The sequence below is a fragment of the Coturnix japonica genome, chromosome 3 (assembly GCF_001577835.2).
Source record: "Coturnix japonica isolate 7356 chromosome 3, Coturnix japonica 2.1, whole genome shotgun sequence".
Taxonomy (NCBI): Eukaryota; Metazoa; Chordata; class Aves; order Galliformes; family Phasianidae; genus Coturnix; species Coturnix japonica.
The window spans coordinates 96456857-96481931 of NC_029518.1; the positions used below are offsets into that span (position 1 = coordinate 96456857).

Sequence of the window (25075 nt, forward strand, 5' to 3'; positions counted from 1 at the left end):
TGGTGCCTCCTTCTTTGGATGGTTTTCCTCCTCATAAGGCACGGTCCTTCAAGTTCGCAAGCTGGAAGCTGCAAGGAGAAGTGGGTGTGTGCAGAACCCAGGGGGTTTTTGAGCTGCGTCCTGTGCACAGCACTCACAATGGGACTGCCCAGCTCAGAAGTTGCCTGCTGGTGCGGAAAGCCTGAAGAATACATATGCACAGTGCACAAAGCCTGAACTCTGTTCATGAGGGTGGGCAGTGATAGGACAAGGGGGAATGGTGTTAAACTGAGACAGGGGAGGTTTAGGTTGGATCTTAGGAGGAAGTTTTTCACCCAGAGGGTGGTGACGCACTGGAACAGGTTGCCCAAGGAGGCTGTGGATGCCCCATCCCTGCAGGCATTCAAGGCCAGGCTGGATGTGGCTCTGGGCAGCCTGGGCTGCTGGTTAGTGACCCTGCACATAGCAGGGGGTTGGAACTGGATGAGCACTGGGGTCCTTTTCAACCCCTGGCCATTCTATGAGAATCATGCAAAAGGTCTCATCTTTTCCCTTAGAAACCTTTTTATTTTTCCCAGCTGAGCCCCAGGGATGGCAGCAGGGCAAGTGTTGTCCCAAGTGACGGTCTCCAGTCGCACTGATATCGTAGAAACAGTAAACTAATTTATTAATCCTTTTGCTATGTACAAGTTTAATGGAGAAACCTTCATATGAAACAATTAAAAAGAACAGGGAGAGGGTTGAGTTTTGTTGGCGGTGATGGTGGGGTTTTTTTGCTGTGTTTTGTTGAACGGGTTTTTGGTTTGGTTTGGTTGTTTTCTTTTTGCAGGGGTATTTATTGTTATCATTATTACCATTATTGTTTTGTACAAAGGGTGAGACCCGGGCTCCGGCAGTAGGACGGCAGCAGGGACACGATACATGCCGAGGGGACGCGACAGAAACACACGCTGCGATGCTGAGCAAAGAAGTCAACCCCGGAGTCCATAGAAAACCTCAGGGAAAGCACTCAAAAAATAGTAATTACCAAAAAAAATAATGATAATGATATATATATATATATATATATATATATATGTTTTAAATGAAAAGAAACAAAACCCAACACCAACACCATTTCCAGGTGCTTTCTGCCCAGCTCTGGGTGCTGGGTCATGCTCTGGTCCCTTTTTGGGAACCAAACCCCAAATGCTGGGGGTAAAATCCTGGGGGGAGCCCCGAGGGGGCACACAATGCTGGGAGGGGATGCCCAAAAGCCACTTGGGAGGGGGAATAAAACAAAATGTTTTCAATCACCTTTTTCCCACGTTGGACGTTCCCAATGGCCAAGCAGGGCGCAAACTTTACCAAAATCCCTTTTTTTTGTTGTTTTTTTTTCTCCCCCCCCCTAATCCCCGCAGTCCTCTGCCCCATTCCCCACCCCACGACTCCTCACTCCGGTGATGGCCTCATCCTTTCCCATCCTGGCTTAAATTGCACCCGGTTGGCTGCTCTTGAGAAGGGAGAAAAATGATTTCAGGACGCATGAGAGTCTGAAGCGCTTTGGGGTCCGTCAGAGAGAGGTTGGAGGCTGCTTGGGTGGACAGGAGCAGGGTTTAATTTTGCCTGTGCCTGGCGGAAGGTGCTGGGATGCGGTGCCGGAACGCTACAAAAACAATAAGAAAAACAAAAAACAAAACAGAAAAAATAAAAATAACAATAATAAAATAATAATAATAATTTTTTAAAAAAAAGAAAAAAAAAGAATAATAATAATTGCAGCTGAGAGCAGTGCAAGAGAGGGGGCCGGGTTGCTCAGTCCCGGGATGCTCTGCTCCAAGATGCTGTGCTCCGGGATGCTCTGCCCCGGGATGCTCTGCCCTGGGGAGCTGCAGTGCTGCGGAGGAATCCCCTGGTTTAGGGAGATGCTTTGCAGCAAAAATAAAAGCCAACCAACCAACCAAATAAACAAAAAATAGGAAAAAAAAAAAAGTAAAAAGAGAAAAAAAAAAGGGAGGGAGGGGTATAAAAGTTTGGGGTTGGGGGCTCGGAGCATCCCGGCACTGTTTCCTGGGGCCGAGGGGATGCTCCCCGCTCACCACTGGGCTCTGCCAATGTGATGCTTTTGGGGAAGATTCATCTCATTTATAGAAGCAACAGGTTTGGTTTTATTTGACCTTTTCTTTCTGATGTTTTGTGGCTTTTTTTAATAGGAGGAGGGGGCCAAAACATCCTGCATGCTTTTATGGTGTTAGGGACGAAACCCTTTTGCCTAACATTGTAATGTAACCTATGGCAAAGGGATATTTCTGGGGTGTCACTGAGGTAGTGACTCACAGCCTAGGCTTGGGGCTTGGTGTTTCCAAGCCATTATTTTTTTGCCTTCTGTTTTTGATGTGCACCCATTGGGAATGGAAAACACAGCACTGGAGCATCCCAAGAACCAGCATCGCCACTCAGTGGGGCAAAATTGGCATTTCTTGGGCAAAATGTGCCAACTGAAAAAGCAGAAGGGGTAAAGGACGGATGGGGGCTGAGGGGTAAAATTATGGTATTTTGAGACTACAATGGAAAACAAAACCAAAAACAAAAAACAAGCAGCCATCGCTTCCTGGAGAAACCCTTCCTAATGGAGGTTTTGGGGTTGGGGCAATGGATTGACATTTTTGGCCATGGCGCGCGTGTCCGTGGCGCAGTGCCGCGGGGCCGACTAGATCTCGTTGTGCTCGCTGAGGTCGCCGGCCATGTCGTACTCACTGGAGCGGGGTGACATGCCCAGGTACTGCTTCAGGAACTCGCTAAACCTCTTCTGGTTGTTCCACTTCCGCGCCGACTTGCGCACCCCGATGAAACCCCCGTATCGCTTCTGCACCCCACGGGCCGCTGGCCACGAGCCACGTGTCTCCCGTGGGAAGCCGCCACCGAGCCGCCGGGAAATGTCCTCGTCCTGCGATGGGAAAGCGCCCGGCGCCATCCCAGCACCTCCATCTTCGGCGTCCCGGCGCCGCAGCAGCTCGCTTACCTGCAGCGGGCTGGCCACCGCCTCGGCTGGCTCCATGGCACCGAGGACACCGGTGGCACCTGGACGCGGTGCAGACCGGATGCTGGTGGCACACATCTCCCAGGTGGCCCGTGGCACGGCTTCACCTTCGCACTCCAGGATGCAGACCTGTGTCGGGAAATGGGGGGACAGCTTTCAGATCATTGAATCCCAAAGTGGTTCAGGTTCAAAGAGACTTTGAGGTCCCACCCATTCCCAACCATAGGGACTCCTGCCATAGACCAGGTGTCCAAAAACCCAGTCCAGCCCAGCCTCGGGTGCTGCCAGTGATGGAGCACCCACAGCCTGTTCCAGTGCCTCACCACCCTCATCATGAAGAATTTATTCCTTGTACCTCATCTAAACCTTTACTCTTTCAGTTTAATCTATCATCTCTTGGATTGTTGGGCTTCTCTCTACCTCTAGCCCAACAACATGCTGGAAGATACCATAGAAAGGCATCAGGGGCACATCAGTTCTTACCAGTCACTATTTGGTCCCAAATTCAGTGTTTCAACCATCCCCAGGCTCACAGAAGTAATGAAGATGCTGGAGAACTGCCTTTTGAACCTACATCATCCCTCACACTCCTTCCCCACTGCCATCCACACTCCCACCTCCCCCTGCTGGGTGCTGTGGGATTCTTCAGCCAGGCATGAGCCCCAAAGGGCACCATGGGATGGTGGATGTGGGAATGGACCTCTGGAGAGCTTTTCCAGCATGGGCACCCCAGGTAGGTTGGCGTTATCTCCAAGGATGGAAACCACAATTACTCAGCATGTGGCCATCTCACAACAAAACCACGTTCTCTCTTGTTCTGGATTCTTGTACTCTCACTCCAGTCCATTCCATCTCTGTAGTGATGAAGAAAGGTCTCACCAGTGCTGAGCTGTCTTAGGACAGAAGTCACAAGAAGCCAGACGTCCCGCTACAGAGAGTGATCAGGTTGGTTAAGCATGATTTACCCTTCGTAAATCCACACTGGCTGCTCCCAGTGACCTTCTTGTCATTTGTGTGCTCGGAAAAGGATGACATTCTCTGCCATCTGCCCCAGGATTGCTGTGAGGCCAACCAGCCCTTGACTTCCCAGATGTTAAGAGTGAGTTAGCCCTTCCCTCAGTCGTTAGGGTCACCACATCCCTTCCAAGGCCACCCAAAGTGACCTGACCATGTCATTGGATTTCCTCAGCACCCACATCCCATCCCTTCCCAAGAGCCAACTGGGGAAACCACCCCGGAGAAACCATCAAGGAGAAGGTCCTTGGAGAGCCAAACTCAATAAATATCCCAAGAAGCTGGAGATCCCAGGAGGGGGGCCTTCTCTTCCCTTTTCCTGCAGTGGTTCCATCTCAGTGTTTTCTTCATAGTGGGTTCCTTGAGTCTCTTGATGCCAACATGGAGAATCCTATGTCTGAAACATGCTGGCATGCATCTCACAGCTTCCAGGTTAGGCCATCTGCAAGGCAAATCATTGGCAGAACCATTCTTTGCCATGGGTTCATTGACTTCCGTGGGTGAGAGATCCTGTAAATCCCAACACGGGATCTGAGAGCTACAGCTCAAGCATCTGACCGTGCAGAAATTCACAATGTCCATTCCTGATGCCAGCCAGGCTCTTCAGATAAAAAAAAAAGAATTGTCCCCAGGTGACTCAGGTCTTGAAAGCCATCAGCAGTCTTATCACCCATTCACAACACAGACCCATAAGCATCCCGGGGTCCTCAGCCATTGCCCCGCTGCCTTAATTCATAAGGAAACATCTTCTGATGTGGCCAGCTCATGGTGTTTGGGGCATCCTTGGCAAACGATGCCCAATGCTCCTCCATGTTCAGTGAATAAAGAAACTGATGAGGCTCTTTCCAAACTTCAGTTTGCATTAGTGGTGCCACTGTGGCTTGGCACGGCCCGTCCGTGGCTCTGGGGACCAGGACGCAGGCTGATCATCCACATCTTGAAGACCTGGTTCCTGGATGGTGCAGGCATGCCAGGCTCTCCTCTTCCTTTCCTGAAGTCACAGCTCTGCAGCCCTTGGAAAACTACTTGGACATTTCCATTTGATGCTTCCAAATTTTAGGGCCAAACACAGGGTGGTACACCCCAAATCTTGCCCCCACTGCAACAGTAGCAAAACTGATACTGGGTCGGTTGTGACATCCCCACCAAATGTCTGATCCCCACTGGTTCTAAGACATTTCCCAGCCCCAGGGGCTTCCCCTGTCACAGTAAGCCGTGATTTATCACTGCGGTGCTGCTAACAAATAGCCGGTCAATGCTTCCCTGTGGGTGGAGGGGAATGGGAAGGAAAGAAATGCTCCTGGCCAGAGTCCGGCCACGGCTCAGCGGAGGGGAAAGGAAAGCATTACAGGCAGGAATGGGCTGATTCATCCCTTTGCAGTGTGAAATTTCCTCCGTCACCACGTCTCCCACAGGCTCGGCAGCCCCGCAGATCTCTACCTGCCCCAGATATTACATCTCACCACTCATCTGCAGCCCCAGTGGGGCACAGTGCTGGTCCTGATGGGGCACACAGGTTTTGAGTGGCCTTTGGGCTGCTGGCATCTCTGGCAGGGGCATGCAATGGGGTTGCCAGGAGGGCATGTTGCAGGTCGTGGACCCTCCCCAGTTAGGTCAGCTCCATCCCATAGCCATCACAGCCTTGTTGCCATCACTTCCAGCAGCTCCCCAAGCCAATCTGGGGACAATTTGGTAGACTTTGATGGTGTGCCAACCATTGCCACGTGCATCCATCCCCTCAATGTGCCCAAAAAGAAGAGACAAGGACAGCAGCACCCTCGAGGCTCCTCACTGCCCCACATCTCCCCATGCCCTACCACTATAGCACCCCAAACCCCAGAGGGGGTGTGGGGGCACTTACAAGAAGGTCGAAGCCATCGTGGTAGAAGTGGCGGTCGCAGCGCAGGCAGTCCCCCCGGCAGTCACTCCGTGCCCGGGCAAAGAGGCAGAGAAGTAGCAGGTCCCAGAGCACGGCCCTCATGGTGACAACGGCGGGGCTGCAGCCAGAGACAAAAGCTGTGAGCCCCAGCACTGCTCCTAAATGGGTTGGAGCAACGCTCAGCCCTCACCATAATGGGAATGAGCCTCCCTCCCACCCCCAGCTCCATTTTCCCAGGCTATCTCGTGACACGAGTACCAGCAGAGCTTAATTTAGCAGGTGGACATGGTGAGGTGTCACGTCTCAGGCTGTCCCCAAACAGGATGTCTGTGTGCCAGCAGTGAGGCTGAGGACACGGGGACAGCAAAGTTGCCCTTGGTGGCACCTTGATCCCTTCATGCAAAACATGTCCTGGGCAAGGAGACGGGCAAGATGTCTAAAGCCTTCTACAAGCTCCACCAGCAGACCAGAAATCCTCATTTCCTTCTAAAACTGTGATTTCCAGTCTTCAGCCACCATTCTGATGGGCATCCAGGAACCACACATCCAGCTTTGCCCATCGCGGGCAAAGAAGACCTCAGTGGTGACAGCAATGGCTTTGTGACCTGTGCTCCATCAGCATGTTGGGGCACTCTGGGGGGGATTTGAAGGTGGGTTTGCTTTTGTGGGTAGGGCTCAGGGCTCATGTTTTCCACCAGGGTGGGGGCATCATGCAATAGAAGCACTGGGGATTCTGCACGGTGTCACGGTCACCTTCGAGCTCAGTGACACAGAGCCCCGCGGAGCTGCTTGTCATTTGCTAGAGGGAAAGCTGATAAGGAGTCAGAATTAAGGCTTAATCTTCGCCGAGTCTCATTAAAACTGGCTGGCGGCGTGAGTCAGAGGATTGGCAGGAAGCTCCCGGGAGAGGACAACACCCCCCCTAAAAAAACCACTGCAAAACCCCAATATCTCCACAATGCCCCCAAAGGAGGTGTCCCAGTATACCTGGGAGGGCTGGAGTGCAGAGACTGGGGGAATTACTGGATGGCCAACTGGAAGATGCTATGGGGCAGGCAGGATGTGAGCCCCAGCATGAGGGGTGGCACCGCATATCGATGCCCCCTGAAAATGCAATCAGCCCATCTGAAGTGGGGCACCTGCCTGGTTCTGGGGGGATGGAGGGATGCAGAATCCTCTAAAATGTTACTGTGAGCCCCACAGCCCTGGGGTACGCCAGTATCAAATAGAATTATCCTCATTAATAACAGCGTTGGGGTAAAAAGGAGGGATTTGGGTGGAAATACAGCCTGTGGTTCAGATAGCGGCAGGGTCTGGCTCTGACATCAATAACCAGGGAGGAGAGGAGGAGGAGGATGGGCAGCAGGTGCTGCTGTGATGCACTTTCATTCATTCGATTTGGGCTGATTGGGTTTTTTTTTTTCTGCAGAGTGTGAGCTTTGGGCTGAAATCAGCTGAAACAGGGCAGCTCAGGGATGCTGAACCCTGTGTTCCCTGGGAATGTTCTCATTAGGGTTAGGGTCTGTCCCACCACGTGGGGAACAAGCACTGTTCCCAGAGCTCAGCCAGCCCCAATGATTGCTCTGTTTCCTCCTAAATCCCACTATTTCCAGCAGAATGCAAGGCCCGACCTGGAGGCACGGAGCTGCTTCCAGCACGAAACCCCACTATTATCCAACACTATCCCCCACTGGCACGGGTAAAACACTTCCCCTCCTGCTCTCCTCCAGCATAAAAATAATATGAAGTTGCCACCAGCAAAAGGAAAAGGCGAAGGGGAAGGCAACGCTGCCAGCGCGCCCCAAATCTTTGTGCCAGTGGCTTGGGGGGGATTGGAAGCAGCCCCCCCTGCTTCCCCGGTGCTCGTCGGAAAAACAAGCGCTTCCTTTTGTTGAGTCCCTCCATCAGGTAATTGGCCATAATTGGCCAAAATTACAGACTGCGTCGAGATGATCAACACAGATGGGGCAGCGATGGAGCGATTGAGAGGTAAAAGCTTTGGGCAGAGGGCTGCTCCCTGCGCCCGTCCCCATTCATTCCTGCTTTCTGTTGGGGACGGCAAGAATATAAAGGGGGAAAAAAAAAACAAAACGAAAACCCAACCATTTTCCTCCCTTTTGTGCTTTGTCAGAGGAGGGAGCGATGCCTCCTGCTCCAGGCACCTCCCGGCGCATCCCGCGGTGCTGAAGTTGTGAAGTTCCCTATCCCTTTTGTCCTGGATATCAACCCCCTCCCCCCAAAAAAAGAGAAAAACACCAAAAAGGGGTAATTTGGGGTTTGGTAATCCTGTGGTTTCTCCCTTCAGGCCATCGGTGCAGGGATGGAGACACAGAAGCCGGGTGCTTTGTGCCAGATCAAACCCCAAACCCTTTGCATCTCACCTGCCACCCCGCTGCCTCACCGCGCATCGGGCTCCTGTTGCGTTCCTCATCCAGTTTGGGTCCAAAAAGGGATATTTGGGGGAAGGTGAAACTTTTTTGCAGGTGCTCGCCTGGACAAGCATCGTGCATTTGGCTTTGTGGGGAGATATTTCTCTTTAACCCTTGCTGAGGAATGGGAATACGGGATGAATCGAAGCCTCGCCGGTGATGCTTGGGATAAAAAACCCAGCAAATAATAATAAAAAAGCAACAAAAAAAAAAGCAAAAAAAAAAGAAAAAGAAAGCCAATTCCCTCCTCCCCCCTCCCTGATCCACTGCAAACCGAAGCCCATCTCCTACCTGCAGTGTGCTGTCAGCTGCTGGCTCCTCTGCTCTGTGCCTCCTCCGGCGCCGGTGCCTCGGTGGTATATATAGACGGTGTGCACACCCGTCCCCACACCTCCTGCCCGGCCCCCAGCACGTGGGCTGAGCCCACCCCCGGGGGCTGAGGCAGCACTGACAGCTGGGGACAGGGGACGTGTGTCCCCCCCTTTGTGCCCCTCTGTGCTGTGAACCGGTTCCCATCAGTGGGGTGTCCTCCGGCATCGCATTTGGGTGCGTGAATATGGGGTGGCTGTGTTACCCCCAGATCCCTTTCTGCCAGACCTCAGTGCAGTGCCCTCGAGCAGCATGGGGAGAAGATTTTGGGGGAGGTTATGGGGCTGGGGGGGCTCAGCCATGAGTTGCGAAGCTGGAGCATCCACTGAGCATTGGGGGGCACCCACCGCCATAATTTCTTTTAGGGCATAACAGGTTTAAAATGTTGCTTTTTTTATTTTTCACTGATGCAGCCCCAGGATCGGGATGGGAGTCCCGCTACCCCAAAACACCTCTGGGTGGGTGGGGGTAGTGGGGGTACAGGGGCTCATCAGGTTTGTTGCTCCAGTGTGGCTAATGAGTGTGACCAGCATCGATGGCGGGCAAGAGGATGGGGCAGCTCAACGGACATGGGGGGGAAATTACAACTTTTCATTTGGAAAGGGAGGGGATCTCTTCCCTTGCCCCAAAATGGGGTGGATCTGTGGCCCATTGGGTCCATCCCAAAGGTGTGTCCCAGTGCTCCCACCTCAGGGGCACGGCCGCCTCCAGCCCTTTCCCACACCAAGCAGCACTGCCTCTTTTTTCCCATCTAAGTGACCCCATGGATCACCCTGCTTGAAGCCACCAGGCATTTTGCACCACCCCAAGCATCCTGCATGACCCCAAGAAGCCTTCAGCACCCCAAGTATCCTATACTGCCCCAAGCATACTTCATCACCTTGAGCATCCTGTATTACCCTGATCATCCTTCACTGCCCCAAGCATCCCACACCACCAAAGCATCCTGCACTTCTCTAAGAATCCATCATTGCCCCAAGCATCCTTCATGACCACAAGAATTCTTCATGACCACAAGAATCCTTCATCACCCCGAGCATCCTTCATCACCTCGAGCATCCTATACCATTCTGAGCATCCTGCATGGCCCCAAGCATCCTTCACTGCCCCGAGCATCCTTCACCACCCCACACTGGCAATTCAATAATCAAATCCGCAGCACCACTGAGATCATATCTCAGTAATTCCCCCTAACAACTCCCTTGGAAGGGCTGCATAGCAGAGCAAAACGGCTCCTTTTGTTTTTGCTTTGGCTCCGAAACAGCGCGCTTAATGTCCTGCCTGAGACCTCTGCTCTGTGCAAGCTCTGGCAGGCATCAGAAGCCAGAAACCTATGGAACTGCTGAAAAGTGGCAGAGGGGGGGAGCTGGGGGAGAAGCACTCCTCACTGCTTTTGTGGCAGAGAGCTGATTTATTTATTAATGTCCCTATTGCTCAGACTTCCTTCAACCATCCAGGTTGCTGTTGTTTTTGATGAAGGGGTTTTTTCACCAAACCAAGGTGGAGGGAAGGGGATGGCAAGGGGGCAGGCACCTTGTCCCCTCTGGGGGGCATTTTACAGTGGATTTCCCCCAGAGGAATCACCATAGCCTGGTGAGAGGGAATTACCTCCAAGGCTGGGTTTTAACCTAGTGATTTGGATAGGGCTGAGCTGGTAGCAAAGGACATCGGGTGAGGATGCTCGTGGTCTTGCTAATTAACTTGGGGGGAGGGGGTAGATGATTGGTGGGAGGGGTTGCCATCACACTAATTGGGAATAACGCCCATTTTGTGGCATTTCCAGGTCTAGAATCTAAATCCCATGAGAGGGAGTAGGTTTAGGATTTGGAGAGGATTCATCCCTTTTGCAGAATGAGGGCAGAATTAAAGCTCATGGTTTCCATCCTTTTGGGAGTGTGACACCTGGTAGGGTGAGGATGAACCTGATGAAGGATCCTCACACTCCCATGGGCACCATTTGTCCTCTCATCCAAACATGAGAAGAGCCAACCATTGGGTTTCCATTGCTTCAGTGAGCTCAGGGAGGGCTCTGAGGGGCTGTGATGGGGATGGGAGAAACAACAGAACATCACCATCCAATGACATGCATTTGGATTGGTCCTGTTCTTAGCATGGCTTGGACTAGAGCTCCTCAGAAGATCTCATCCCACCTTCCCATGACTTCCTGAGCAAAGCAGGGGAGAAGGCAGCAGGGACCTGAAATGGGCTAAGAGGACATTTCTTGAACATACAAACATATATATGACCATACATAACACATAAACAAATAAGCTGGGGTTTGTTTCAGCCCCAGGAGATACAGGATGTGGCCATCTCCACAGGTGGATGGGGTGGCTCTTGGATGGTGGGGAGGCTGAAGAAATTTGTGACACCCCACCAGAAACCCTCCACCGATGTCCATTCTGCTTTGTGGGTTGACCTGGAGTCTCCATCCGTCCTCCAGTGCTGGTTTCAGGGTCTCAAAACATCAACCCTATATAAGCAACAAAGACAAATGACGTCTTCAGAAACCATTCTGTTTACTCTTCAGGGTTATTTTTACCCACAAACTTATGTGCACAATCATCACAGCCCTTCCTCTTAGTTACTCCATACCTCATCCCATCATCCCTAAACCCCCCAGCCACCACTGGCGCACACTCAGTGGGACCGACAAGGATTTGTGTCATCTTACTCCAAACTGCATTTTATGGAAAGCACAATTACACTCATTTAGCTGTCGCTCAAAGCGTGCAGCAGCTACTTATTAGCTGCAGCCCATCACCTCCTGCCCACGAGGATGCCAGTGCTGGGATTTGGGTTTGGGGATGGATGGACGGATGGGCGCGGGTTGCCGCTCTTCATTCATCTCCATTGGGAGGGCTGCAGCTGGTTTTTGGCTCTGGTGTTTGAGACAACAAAGAGACAAGGGGAGGATGGAGGATGCTAAAGAAATCCCATTTTCAAGGGGAAAAAATATAAAGCTGACACTAATTGTGCTTCAACACATGGCACATCGTCCCTTGTATGTCCCCTCCATGCCAACAGTGGGTCACCATGCTGGAGATAGGATTGAGCCTGGGATGAACAGAAGATGCTGGCTCGTAAGAACCATATGATGAATTTTTGGTTAATAGCTCTCAAATTTATGCAAATCTCTACCAGTGCTTCAGGGTAGGGAGGACATTTTGTAGGGGAGGACTTCAGGAGGTGCTGTGGTGAGCATGGGCCCACATACACACACACATGCATGGGTTCAGAGCCCAAAAAATGCTCAAATTCATCCTGGAGCTTCTCTGTTTATGCTCAAACTCTGGTTCAGGTTCCAAAAACCCCACAAATACAGCTCAAAATTGCCCTGTTTATTCTCAAACTCTGTGGACAGCACCCAAAGGACCAGGATAGGGGGGTGTCAGAGCCACCTCCTCATTTGTTCCCCTGCATCGAGCTCCTTCCCATGAAACTAATCATCAGCCCCAAAATTCCCACAGCTTTTTTGCAATCATAAATGAAGAAGCATTTCCCGCAGTGTTGAGGACCATGACTTGTCCCTGGGGCTGTGGCAGGATATGGGGTCAGGATCAGGTTGTCAAGGCACAGACAATGCATTCCCCAATGGATAAATAACCAGAAAGGATTTCTCTGCTCACTACGAAACAAAATTGCTCATCCCACTCATTGCCACTCTCCTCATCCCACCCAGTTCTATCCCAAGGGCCACGAAACCCCAAACCCCGATGCTGGCACGTTGTGCTTTCTAAAAGCAAAACTGCTACATCACTGTCGTCGTTGCACATAAAACCTCTGAGTCACCAGAAGGATGTGCAGCGTGTTTTAATAGAGTCCAAACTGCCCTGGTGGGTTCAGTGCTTAACAATCCCTCAGCTGGGATTTGACTTCAGTTATCTTTATTTATTTAGCTCGCTGCGTTAAAATAGAGGCAGAGAATTGTTTGAGTTAGAAGGGATCTTTAAAGGCCATCCAACCCAACTCCCCTGCAGTGAACAGGGGAGCACCCTGAGGGACACCACTGGTCACTGGTCTCCATCTGGCCATGGGGACATTGACCACCGCTCTATGGGGATGATCTCACAACCAGTTCCTCATCCAATGAAGAGTCCAGCCATCAAATCCACATCTTTAGAGCCTGGAGAGGAAGATGTTGTGGTTGTAGCATCAGAGTCCATGTAGATGACAAGTAAAGTCCATGTAGATGACAACAGTGGTTCTTCCCTTCTCCATTGACATAGTTACACCACCACACACACCATGTTACATCGTCACCACCTGAAGGCATTGCTAACGGGCTGGGAATGAGCACAGATCTTCCCATCATGGCCCACACTGGGGCTGTGGGGGGCTGCAGGGGTTGAAATAACCCACAATTAGGATGCAGCCCCCTCTTACTGAGGCCAACATCTCTTAGGGGGCTGCAGCAGGACCGTGCTGAAGAGCCAGGAGGGCAGCTATTCCCCTACAGGGTCTTTGGGGGGGGGGGGGGGGGGGGCCGGGGTGTGGGGGGGGGGGGGGCCGTTCTGTGGCCCTCGGGGTCATTACACAGAATCACAGAATCACAGAATCACAGAATCACAGAATCACAGAATGACCCGGGTTGGAAGGGACCTCAAGGATCACGTAGTTTCAACCCCCCTGCCTGGCAGGGCCACCAAACATACACCTTTACTAGATCAGGTTGCCCAGGAGACCCCATAGATCCCCATAGAGACCCCATAGACCCCATAGAGACCCCATAGATCAGGTTGCCCATGGCCCCGTCCAACCTGGCCTTGAACACCTCCAAGGACGGGGCATCCACAACCTCCCTGGGCAGCCTGTTCCAGGGCCTAACCACTCTCCTAGTGAAGAACTTTCCCTAACATCCAACCTAAATCCATCATTCAGGCGCTGGGGGGTTCAATCCAAGGCAGCCTCATTGCGCAGGGGGCGAGCAGCACGTTTTGAGGTGGTTTGGCTTTAACGGGCACCCGTAGCTCCGCGGGGGACGCTGGGATTTGTAGTTTCTTCCGCACGGTGCCATCACTGCGCAGGCGCAGAACATCCCCGGCTTCGATTGGTCCGGGCGAGATGACGGACATCTCATTTCTTGGCTTATGATTGGTTAAATTGTTTTATCCTCCGTTCTGATTGGCCGGAGGTGGTTAATAGGCGGGGCGACGAGGCGGCGGCGGGAATTGCGACGGCGGCGGTGAGTGAAGGAGACGGGGATGGGATGGCGGAATGAGGGGGAATAGGGGAATGAATGGGGGTATGGGGCGGGGGGGGACGGGGTGGGGATGGGGGGGGTTATGGGGGTTGGGAGAGGGGTGTATGGGGTGTGGGTGGAGAACAGAGGCAGGTTTGGTGAGGGAGAAGGAGGGGATGGGGAGGGAGATGGGTTATGTTGGGATTTGGGGTGGTAGGTGTAATGGAGGAGGGTTGTGAGGATTGAGATTGGGATATATGGGGTGTGGGTGGAGAACAGAGGAAGATTTGGCGAGGGAGATGGGTTATTTGGGATCTGGGCTGGGTTTGGGGTGGTGGGTGTAATGGAGTAGGGTTATGAGGGTTGGGAGAGGGGTGTTTGGGGTGTAGATGGAAAGCAGAGGAAGATTTGGCGAGGGAGAAGGAGGGGATGGGGAGGGAGATGGGTTATGTTGGGATCTGAGCTGGGTTTGGGGTGGTAGTTGTAAAGGAGGAGGGTTATGAGGGTTGGGAGAGGGGTGTTTGGGGTGTGGATGGAGAGCAGAGGAAGGTTTGGGCGAGGGAGATGGGTTATGTTGGGATTTGGGGTGGTAGGTGTAATTAAGGAGGGTTATGAGGGTTGGGGGAAGGGTATTTGGGGTGTAGATGGAAAGCAGAGGAAGATTTGGTGAGGGAAATGGGTTATGTTGGGGTTTGGGGTGGTAGGTGTAATGGAGGAGGGTTATGAGGGTTGGGAGAGGGGTGTTTGGGGTGTGGGTGGAAAGCAGAGGAAGATTTGGCGAGGGAGAAGGGGGCTGGGAGGGGAGATGGGTTATGTTGGGATGTGGGCTGGGTTTAGGGTGGTAGGTGTAGAGGATGAGGGTTGAGAGAGGGATATTTGGGGTGTGGATGGAGAACAGGAAGATTTGGCGAGGGAGAAGGGGGTTGGGAAGGGAGATGGGTTATGTTGGGATCTGGGGTGGTAGGTGTAATGGAGGAGGGTTATGAGGGTTGGGAGAGGGGTGTTTGGGGTGTAGATGAAGAACAGAGGAAGGTTTGGTTGAGGGAGAAGGAGCAGAACTTGAGGTGATGTTGAGGTGCAGGGTTATGAGGGGATAGGGCTGGAGGAAAGCTTGGAATAGGGGCCAAGAGAATCCCAGAGGGCCAAATAAAGAGTAGCATGGGGTATATGGACTGGGAGGGAGGAGTTGAAGTGGGACAGGGAGCTTGAGGTGAAGGGGAAACGTGGCATGATGGTCGTAGTTGGATCTGGAAGAGGGAGAGCTGGAGCAAAGAGTGAGGGGTGCTCTTATAGAGAGCAGGATTTGCTGGACACAAGGCCTTGGGGTGGGAGGGTGTGGAACAGTGACTGAGGAGGTTGGAAGGGGAGGTTTAATGTAAGCAGCAGTGATGGGTTAGTGGTGGGTAAGGGGGTGATGGCCAGGATAAGGCTGGTCTTTAGGTGTCTGGGGGAGCTGAGCTGCTGGGGAGGAAACTTTGGGATGTGGGTAGAGCTAAAAGGCTGAAAGTGAAGGACTTGAGGCTGGCATCTGAGCCTGGAGTGGTGGTGAAGGTGCAGGGAGGCACCGCATCCATTGACGGATCAGTATGGTTACGTGGGGGAAGGTGAGGTTGAAAGATGTGTTAAACAGGAGAGTTTGGCTTTTTATTCTTTAAAAGTCAATTCTGTTCAAGTCAGTTCAGCTGTTACCCAGGAGGTCTCCTCCTCCCTTTCCTGCCCTGTTCACTGAACGTGCCCACTTGGCCCTTTTTCTTTCTCACAAAAACTTGCTCCGCTGTGGCTGGATCAATGTCACTTCCCATGTTGTTGTGTCCTACTGTGCAGTCAGGATCGTACTTGATAATGCCTTGTAGTTACCATGGATATTGGCTTCCTCTTAAAACCCCGCTCTGGCTGTCAGTCCTTGTGCAGCTGCAGTGTATAATGATGTACATACCTCTAAAATTGACTCCACTTGGAAGTATTTGCCCATGATAGTTGTATGGTTTGGGAGTTTTAAGCTTTTTATCCTCTTCCTTTCTAGGATTTTGCTGCAGGTGGCCACTGATTGTCATGACTTCAACCATTGCCCTCTGATTTGCTGTTTGCGGGGCCAAAGTGAGAGATGGCTGCAGAAGCCAAGTACAGCATTATACGTGAAGTGGGCCGAGGGAACTACGGGGTGGTTTATGAGGCAATCGTTAACAAAACCAGAAGCAAAGTAGCTGTGAAAAGGATGCAATGCAACGTGCCTGAAAACGCAGAGCTGGCTTTGCAAGAGTTCTGGGCCTTGCAAAGCATCCAGAGGCAACATGAAAACGTGATCCAGTTGGAGGAGTGTATCTTGCAGAACGGCCAAGTCTTTCAGCCCATTAGTCACCATTATGGGAAGTCAGACAGTCACTTGCTGCTGATTGAGACCTGTCTGAAAGGGAGGAGGTGCATGGACCCCAGGTCAGCCTGTTTTCTGTGGTTTGTGATGGAGTTCTGTGATGGTGGGAACATGAACGAGTACCTACTGTCCCGCAGCCCGGATGCCCAGCTGAATAACAGCTTCATGCAGCAGCTCAGCAGCGCTGTGGCTTTTCTGCACAGGAACCAGATTGTGCACAGAGACCTGAAAGCGGACAATATTTTGATCTCTCATAAACGTGGGAATCCCATAGTAAAGGTAAGGGAATAAAACTTGGCTGCGATGAGTTTGTGATCTGCATGCTTATGCATTATGTGCTGGGGAACAGTCTATGGTAAGTTACGATACGCTCTACTTTGTAGCCTGTAATAAATGTATTCAGAACATCTGACGTCACATGTGGGCTGGCTTTCAGGAGACTTGGAAGGACATTTAGATCACGATGGCATGTGTCTGTAACACACTTCTTGTGCTGCCGAGGGCTGCAGTTCAGGATTGTCTCGCTTCTGCATGCTGGATAATCAGAGAGAGATCACCATCGGCCAAAGATGAAGCAATATTTTCTCTTCCCTTAAACTTGAAGAACATACCGTCCTGTTACAACAGCTAATGCTTCCAATATTGCTGCCTCAAGCACATATTGATGTTCGGGGAGGTGGGGAGTTTGTGTGGGTTGATGCCCTGACTGAGGTAAAGATAACCAGCTGCTGCTCTGGTAGCACCAAACTGAAACTCTGTTATATTTCTCTTAAAAAGCAGCTGTAAATGTGGGAGCCAACCTGCTGCTCGACTTCCAATCCCAAGAGCTCCTGTAGCTGGACATAATATAATAGCTCAGTGCATTGCAGATAATTTATGTCTTGACCACCTAGATCAATAGTGGTATTTATACCACGACCTGTAGAGCCATCGGGGGATGCTTAAATCAATGTCATCTTAATCACTGGATAATAACAGTAAAGGAAGTTACTCAGTGCGCTCACATGGGAACCACAAGAGCCACTTCTACCATAGCTATAGTTGGAGTTATGTTAGTGCCCAATTAGATTTTGTTAGAATGAGCTTCTCAGAAGGATAATGACCAGACACTGGGTGTCTTCATCCCAGGGAGAAGAGAAAACAACATGGAAGGAGCAGGGAGTGGGCACCTCACAGGGAGCACCAGCTCCCTGTTCCCCTATGGCTGCCACCTGATGTTAGTGCCATGGTAGATTTCAGAGTGGAATTTATTGAGCTGCTGTTTGCAAGTGCTTTTATAAAGTTGGTGTTTGTGAGTAGCTGCTATTTCTTCTCATCTTGTGTTGCAGGTGGCGGATTTTGGCCTCAGCAAAGTGTGTCGGGGGAAAGGGAACGTGAACCAGCACCGCTTTTCCTCTGCATGTGGGTCCAACTTCTACATGGCTCCAGAAGTGTGGGAGGGTCACTACACAGCCAAGGCTGATGTGTTTGCCCTCGGGATCATTTTCTGGGCTATGGCGGAGAGGATCACCTTCCGAGATGGAGATACTGAGAAGGAATTGCTTGGTGAGGATCAGTGCTGGCCTGTTGTGTGTAGATGTTCTGTAGGGATCCACTGGGAGGTTTCTACCAGTCACACTGTAGCTCTTATCAGGGGTTTGCATCAATCTTGCATTATTCTCCCACAAGTGCAGAGCAGTCTCCTCTATGGGACGGGATCACCTGGCTCCTTGGAACATCCTTCCAGTGCTTCAAGTTGTAAACTTGGAAGGGATGTTTAGATGAGCTTTGCTGCTCTCTGGCTGAGTTTCTTGTGCTTAGAGATGCAAAATCTCACAGGGATGACTCGTCCAACGGCCCTTCTCTATCTGCCTCCTCCTTCCAAATCCTCCACATATAAGCACGCCTGAAATACTTTGTACCAAATGATTTCAGAGAAATATATTGCAGTGAAAATCCATCTCGAGAGGAGAGGATGCCAGTCATGCACATTAGCATAATAATTCGAGACCTCTACCCAGTCCCTGAGATCATAGAATAACTGTCTGTCTTTTAAACGCTTCAATTCTTAAGACAAAAGGAATTTCTGTGCGGGAACTTTAGGAAGATTTTGTGCTGCTCTTTTACATGTATTTATTTTTAATGGTTTCAATCCTAATTGTACTATTTATTGCTTTTCAAAATGCCAAACGCTGATAAATGTTTTAGTTCCTGCCTACAAAAACAAGCAAATGGTTGCAGCTGAGACCAAAGCACCAACAGATTCCATTAAAATAGCAACCCGCCAACCTGAGATAAGGAGTTTGTGTGACCAACCTTTTCTATACACAGACAGGTCACTGCCTTTGAAACATTTATTCTTTGCTTGGTGCAGGGGCAGAACAGCTTGAGTGAGCAAAGCTGTTTTTGCTGGCTGTTTTGGAAGCCAGTTAATCATTTTCAACAACCGGTGAAATTATTTAGATTACCGGGAGTAAATTTACATTTCCCTTCCTTAATCTTGCTGAGGAGAAGTTGGCTAACGGTAAATGGCATGTGCTGTCATTTTAATTGAAAATTATTTGACTTACTGAGCAAATAAGTTTCGTGTTTAACTCTTTCAAGTCACCCGAACCAAGCACAGCCTGCTTCTTCCTTCCCTCCCCCACAGCTTCCAGGTCTGTTATGGGGCTGAAACAGCAGAAAATGGAGGTAAATGGTAAATGCTTGGCAAGCGTGCCATGCTGAGGTTTGTTTCCACCCGTGGTTTTGCACACAGCCTTCTGTAACATCTTGATTACTGTGGGACAGTTAAAGCCTGTTCCGATAACAGCCTCTCGCTATGTTTGCCTTGGCAGTCACTTCTAATAAGTGATCTTTTTGGTAATCTTTCAGATGTTTTGTTTCCCAGGCTGTCTGTCTGTACTGGACAAGGCAGTGCTTTGTAAAGGCTTTTCTTGTGTAAGCTGACTCCTTCTCACCTGTATTTAGGAACTTACATCTGCCAAGGCAAGGAGCTTATTCCACTTGGGGAAGCACTGCTGGAGAATCCCAACCTGAAGTTACAGATTCCTCTGAAGAACAAGAAGTCCATGCCAGATGATCTCTGCAAGCTCCTGCACGATATGTTAGCTTTTAACCCAAAGAAACGATTGGACTCCTTCCAGCTGGAAGTCCGAATCAGGCAAATCTCCTATGGCAAGAAGTGCCAGCGCTCCCTCTCATAGAGACAAAGGGCATTCAGGTTAGTGTCTCTGCCCAGCTCCTCTCTGTCTGGCGTGAGCAGACAGGGGACTTCTTGTTGTTGACCTCCTGGTCAATGCCCACTAAATCAAACTTGACCTGTAGCAGTTAGGGAAACTTGGCACTGGGTAGATGTGGTCAAACTAGGAGGAAAAAATGTTCGGTTGAATTATCTCTAACAAAGAAACTTCTGCCTCTTTAGTGGTGCATGATCAGGGAATTGGCTGTGCTGGGCCTTGAGCTGTGTCTGAGCCAGCCTGTCTTTTACCTCAAATCCCAACAGTTTCCGTAAGTGATCTGTCATCGCTCCAGCATTTACTTCTACTGATTTTGGTTCATTTAGTAATATATTTGATAACTAAATAAAATCTAAAGTGAGCAAAGGGTCAGAGTTGCAGTATATTTGTAGCTGTGCACCTTAAGTATATTGAGGTATAATAGCAATTGTCAATTACAAAATGTCTTTGATCTGATATGGCCCATTGCAATACAGATAGAGAATCATAGAATGGCCTGGGTTGAAAAGGACCACAGTGACCATCCAGTTCCAACCCCCTGCTGTGTGCAGGGTCACCAACCAGCAGCCCAGGCTGCCCAGAGCCACATCCAGCCTGGCCTTGAATGCCTGCAGGGATGGGGCATCCACAGCCTCCTTGGGCAACCTGTTCCAATGGAATTTGTTTCTTATCACTTTCATGCTCTTGACCATGTGCCAGACTTGCCCTCTAGCACAAAGTGTTTTTTCCTTCCCGGGTGTTTACCCATTCTGAACTACTTTATAGGGAACAGTGGTAACCTTAGCAGAGTTTTCTTTGGCAGGCAGACTTCCCATCTGAGGTTTGTTGGTTCCACCAAGGCCGGCTCCTCCACCTCTGTAACATGCAATTATCTTCTGCACTACCTTCAGATGAATCTCTCCAGGTCCTTGTAAAGCACATCAGCTTTTACTATCTAACTTGGAAGTCTTCCTCCTGATGTGTTCCAGAATCACTTTTTTCATATCTGTATTCATCTTATAATTACTTCGTATCCTGAAGCCCTTTCTGACTTGAGTTGTTTCAAATCAATAACAGTTTGGGTTACAGCAGCGACTTTAGTTCATGGATGCATGACCTATATTTTCAATTACCCGCTTTCATCCCCTCTCGGTTAGAAGAAGCGATGAATGACCCCAAATATTTCTCTGTCCTTTCCTACAGTCAGAATAACTCCAGCTTTGTGTCGTTGGCTCATTTCCTATTGTGCTGAGGACGTTAGTGAAAACACTTCATTAACAAGTCCGTTGCCAGTGCCAATCTTGATAAAACTCTGCTCTAGCCTCTTCATTTCTGAATTATCCATTTCAGTTTTCCCTTGGGCCTGGTTAACCGCCTTACGTTTTCCCCTTTAATTGCAGTCCTCTCCTGTTTATCTAAAGCTGCCTCGCGGTGCTACAGCAAATGCTTCACTGAAATCTCCGAGGACAAGACCAGCACTACTCGGTACCTAGGGAAATAGGTTTTGTTGCTGAAAGCCACTTAATTTATCTGCAGTCCTAGGGAGTCCCACCTGCACCAGGAGGCCTGGCACTGCCACAGCATTGGAGCCACTAGTTGGCAGGGCGGCCCTGAAATGGTTAGGCTGCTAAAGAGGAATATGCAAGAACAAATCAAAGTGGTTTTTTCAACACAATGTTGGGTTTACTGCTGTTCATTCTCCTCTGATCTTTCCAGTTTCATAGGTAGGCTTGTGGTCAAGGTTCAGAAGAAAATGGACTGCACAGCCAGGAGGTGTAACTGAATAAGCCATATCAGTTTGGTCAAAGCTCTTTATTTTCATAGGAATCATAGAATGGCTTGGGTTGAAAGGGACCTCAAGGATCACAAAGCTCCAACCCCCCAACCACAGGCAGGACCACCAACCTCCATATCTAATACCAGCCCAGGCTGCCCAGGGCCCCATCCAACCTGGCCATGAACACCTCCAGGGATGGACGGGGCATCCACAGCCTCTCAGGGCAGCTGTTCCAGCACTTCACCACTCTCTGTAAAGAGCTTCCTCCGGATATCCAACTTAAATCTTCTGTCCTCCAACTTAAAACCATTTCCCCTTGTCCTGCTGTTATCTACCCTTGTAAAGAGTTTTCTCCCCTCCTGTTTATAGGCTCCCTTCAGGTACTGAAAGGCAGCAATGAGGTCACTCCACAGCCTTCTCTTCTCCAGGTTCAACAAGCCCAGCTCCATCAGCCTGTCTTTGTAGGAAAGGTACCCCAGCCCTCTGATCATCTTTGTGGCCCTCCTCTCCAACAGCTCCCAGCCTTTCTTGCACTGGGAGCCCCAGACCTGGATGCAGTACTCCAGATGGAGCCTCGTGAGGTCAGAGTAGAGAGGGACAATCACCTCCCTGTCCTTGCTGGCCCCCCCTTTTCTGATGGGGTTTTCTGACTAGGTGGGAAGTTACATGAGTACCTAGCATAGCTTTGGGCATGGCTTGTGTGTTCATGAAGCAGTGGCATAGTGTTCTGTGCCATACAACACCATTCTCAAGCCATTGAGATGCTGGTGGTTGCTGTGTTAGTAAGGACTGGAAATTAAAACTGACTTGCTTCCCAAAAGTGGGGCTGTCCTAAACATTTTTAGATACCAGCTCCTGGGTGCATCAGTCCAGAAAACAGACCTATTTCATGTTTCATTTCCTCCTTCCCTAACCTAAAAATCAGGATCAGCACAGAAGCTGCAGTGGGGTTTTTCATGCTGCAAAATCTAACTGTGTCACAGAATAAACTCACATGGGAAGCATGGATCAAATAAGACCTACCTTTTCCACAGGGCCACAAGAAAGTATAGGGCATCTCAGAGTGGTGTGAATAACCTAAAACTCGAAAAGTGTTTTGTCCTTTGAGTTTAAAGGCAAGGAGATGGGTGTAACCTATCATCTGAGGAGTCTTTATGTTAAATAATGAGTTGTGTACCTGCTCTGTGCTGCTCCCTGAACGTGTGCTATTGCTACTGAGGCAGAATGGTGGGCATGGGGACCTTTGGGCTGGGCTGCTCTTCCTGCCAAGTAGGGTGTTACCTTGTAACTTTGGCATGTTTTATTTGCAGGTGTTGTGTCCCACCTTGATCTGGAGCCCCCGGTGATGGTGAACGACTGATTTCCTTTGGAACGAGCGGATGGATTTCGAAAGCTGGATGTAGAAACCCTGCTGCCTTCCGGTTCTCCCAGATGGTTTTATTTAAATGGACATTAACTTTATTTATTTGTACAGTAATTTTAAGAGAACTACAAAGTTTTTTTTATTTCTATGTAAGCTTTCCTTTTATAACGCGTGTTCTTTAATGCAGCAAGTGGCGTAGGTGAAATCCTGGCTGGGGTGACCTTACTTGTTTGGCTACTCATGGCACAGGAGTTTTGGAAGTGGTTTCCTATAAGAGAACCCCCATTCATCCTTCTGCTGCCTCTCTGTGCCTTCCCTGTTGGGGGACCCCAAAGAAATGGGTAAAATGGTCTTAAACCCATCACCTCTGCCTTGCTGCGCATTGACCACCTCTCAGCCTTGTCTCTGTGCTGATAAATCTACGTGTCTTGTCCTTGGCACAACAGACAGGAGTTGTCTTTGCGAGGTTTAATTGGAGCTTTGTGTGCGATTCCTCACGTTGCTGAGCCACGGAGCTGAGCAATGGCTGTGGGATGAGCTGGCGCTGCGCTCGGTGTCTGCTCGGAGAAGTTGAAACAGAAACAAAAATGTATTTTCCTCACTTTTTGAATATTCTTGCTTAGATTAACTAAAACGCTTTCTTAAAATAAATACAAAGAACGTTAAAGATGCCAACTCTTGATTAGAACGTATGCGTCACTAACACTTAAAGCAGTTTAAGGAATCATGCTTCCTGCTGTGTTAGCTGCTTGTGCCAGCTGTTCTTACAAGAGAAATGAAAAGGACTGAACTGGAATCTTGGCAGGTAAACGGGGACTCTAATTTGCACCCTGTTTGAACAGTATTTTGATGGGTCTGTAAACCACTGCTGATGTTTTCTTTTCTTCAGAAGCTGGGAGCCCCTGAATGCTTCCTTCTGCACTGCTCTGTTGCGAAGAGCTGAGATAGTGTCCTTCAGGGACAGCCTCCCCTTCTAGGAAAGGACCAAGCTGCCTAAAGGAAGGTAACTTGGGGAGCCCCTTTGCCATGTAGCAGACCTTGGTGAGCTGTGTGTTCCTCCCTCCTTTAAGACTGTGATTACAGAAGAGAAGGCTGCCTGTAAGCAGTGTCAGAAGCCTGATTTGTGGAGAGGACCTTTCCTCCTGCAATGTCTTTATCCAGAGCCTGTGCTGCCCTTCTGTAAGGACTGACTTGGAATGTTTTCTCACTTGCACCCCCAGGCTGCATAATACATACAGCCTTTAGTTGTCCTGCCCAGACAAGACCTCTACCCCTGTAACAGATACCTAATGGGGGGCTCTATGGTGTTCCCTGAGAACAGCTGTTGTGAGAACATAAGAAATAAGTTAAAACCATTCAACTCTGCTTGACGTTTGTGTTTAGAGGATCCCTAATGCAGAGGTGCTGCTGGGTGTGCAGCAAGGAAAGCCCAGGTGCTGTGAAGCTTGTTTGGCTCTTGAGGCCTCTGCTGGAGGTTAGAAGCGATCTGTAGGTGTGGGTCTGCATCTCTTGTCCAAGAGCTGGGTGACCCTGTTCAGGAGAGAGCTTCTGTCCCAGCGTTCCTATGAGACAGCTGCTTTGGAGCCAGGTCTGCCTTGCTCCGCACCCACACAACAGGCCCTTTGTCTGGAATGTGGATGGGTTTGTGTGCCCTTTCCCCACATAGGAAAAATGGGGTGTGAGAATGGTTGCTTACTCCTTTTCCTCCTTGTTTTGCCATGCTGGGATATCATCCTCACAGCTGCTGCTGTTTTTTAGCTACCTGGAGTCTCTGTACCTTATAAATTAATAAAATGCTGTGTGTTTAGCGGTTGTTTTTGCTGTGGTTTTTCTTACTAATGCATTAGCCACTTAGTGCCTCTTTTGAAGAAGGAAGTGTCACATGTGATGACAATTTAGTGGGTCTTACACCTAGTGAATTGCTAAATGAACATATGCAATGACAACCTCTAATTTAAATGACTGCTCGGGGAAGGTGGGGGAGAATCTTATAGAGCTGCTGGGTGTAGCTCTTTAGAAACAAGCTTGCTATTCAATAGTGATCAGAAGGTAAGTGTAATGTCTGTAACCAGGAGGGAACAGAATAAAATGGGAGCGTGTGAACCCCCTGCATTAAGGGGGTTCCTACACTGCTGCTATCTCTCAGATGCCCTGCTCCTAAACAGCTTTTCCTCCTGCTCAAGACCCTTTAGGGAGCCCAGTAAAACATCAGATGCCAAATATCCTTGTGTTTCCCTCCTCTTGTGGCCGAGTTGCTGTGGTTGTGTGAAAGCTGCTGCTTCGGTGGTGGTGAGAGCTGCTGGAGTGACTCTAAGTGTGCTCAGGAGAGCAGTGCTGCCCAGTGCATTGCCGGGTAATGGGGCTGCGGTGGGTGCTCAGCACCCTGCTCCTGTGCTTTGGTGCTGTTGTTTCTTCCCCAGGTCAGAGCCCAGATGCTGGTGACGAAGGACGTGCCACCATTTATTGTCTGCAGTCAGTCTCTTGAAGAAAAAAGGA

General features: G+C 50.0%; 2 protein-coding genes across 5 annotated transcripts; one reads left to right on the top strand and one right to left on the bottom strand.

Moving 5' to 3' along the window:
• Nucleotides 1-620: 620 nt before the first annotated feature.
• PNOC (prepronociceptin) lies at nucleotides 621-8738 on the bottom strand. 2 transcript variants are annotated; one of them, XM_015859892.2, is made up of 4 exons: nucleotides 8612-8738; nucleotides 5874-6009; nucleotides 2716-3127; nucleotides 621-1624 (listed from the first exon to the last, which is right to left on the bottom strand). In XM_015859892.2, exons 2-4 carry the CDS (start codon nucleotides 5991-5993, stop codon nucleotides 1575-1577), a joined length of 582 nt encoding a protein of 193 aa, XP_015715378.1. In that variant the 5' UTR covers nucleotides 5994-6009; nucleotides 8612-8738; the 3' UTR covers nucleotides 621-1574. The 2 variants fall into 2 exon arrangements, with proteins under 2 accessions (XP_015715378.1, XP_015715377.1); XM_015859891.2 differs by having other exon boundaries at nucleotides 621-3127.
• Nucleotides 8739-13833: 5095 nt separating this feature from the next.
• On the top strand, nucleotides 13834-24386 carry LOC107312398 (serine/threonine-protein kinase PDIK1L-like). Of its 3 annotated transcripts, XM_015859796.2 has the most exons (6): nucleotides 14776-15475; nucleotides 15895-16304; nucleotides 16380-16521; nucleotides 17571-17787; nucleotides 19192-19444; nucleotides 22527-24386. In XM_015859796.2, exons 2-5 carry the CDS (start codon nucleotides 15976-15978, stop codon nucleotides 19425-19427), a joined length of 924 nt encoding a protein of 307 aa, XP_015715282.1. In that variant the 5' UTR covers nucleotides 14776-15475; nucleotides 15895-15975; the 3' UTR covers nucleotides 19428-19444; nucleotides 22527-24386. The 3 variants fall into 3 exon arrangements, with proteins under 3 accessions (XP_015715281.1, XP_015715282.1, XP_015715280.1); XM_015859795.1 differs by lacking the exon at nucleotides 14776-15475 and adding an exon at nucleotides 13834-13874 and having other exon boundaries at nucleotides 15895-16521; XM_015859794.2 differs by having other exon boundaries at nucleotides 14782-15475; nucleotides 15895-16521.
• The last annotated feature ends 689 nt before the right edge of the window (nucleotides 24387-25075 follow it).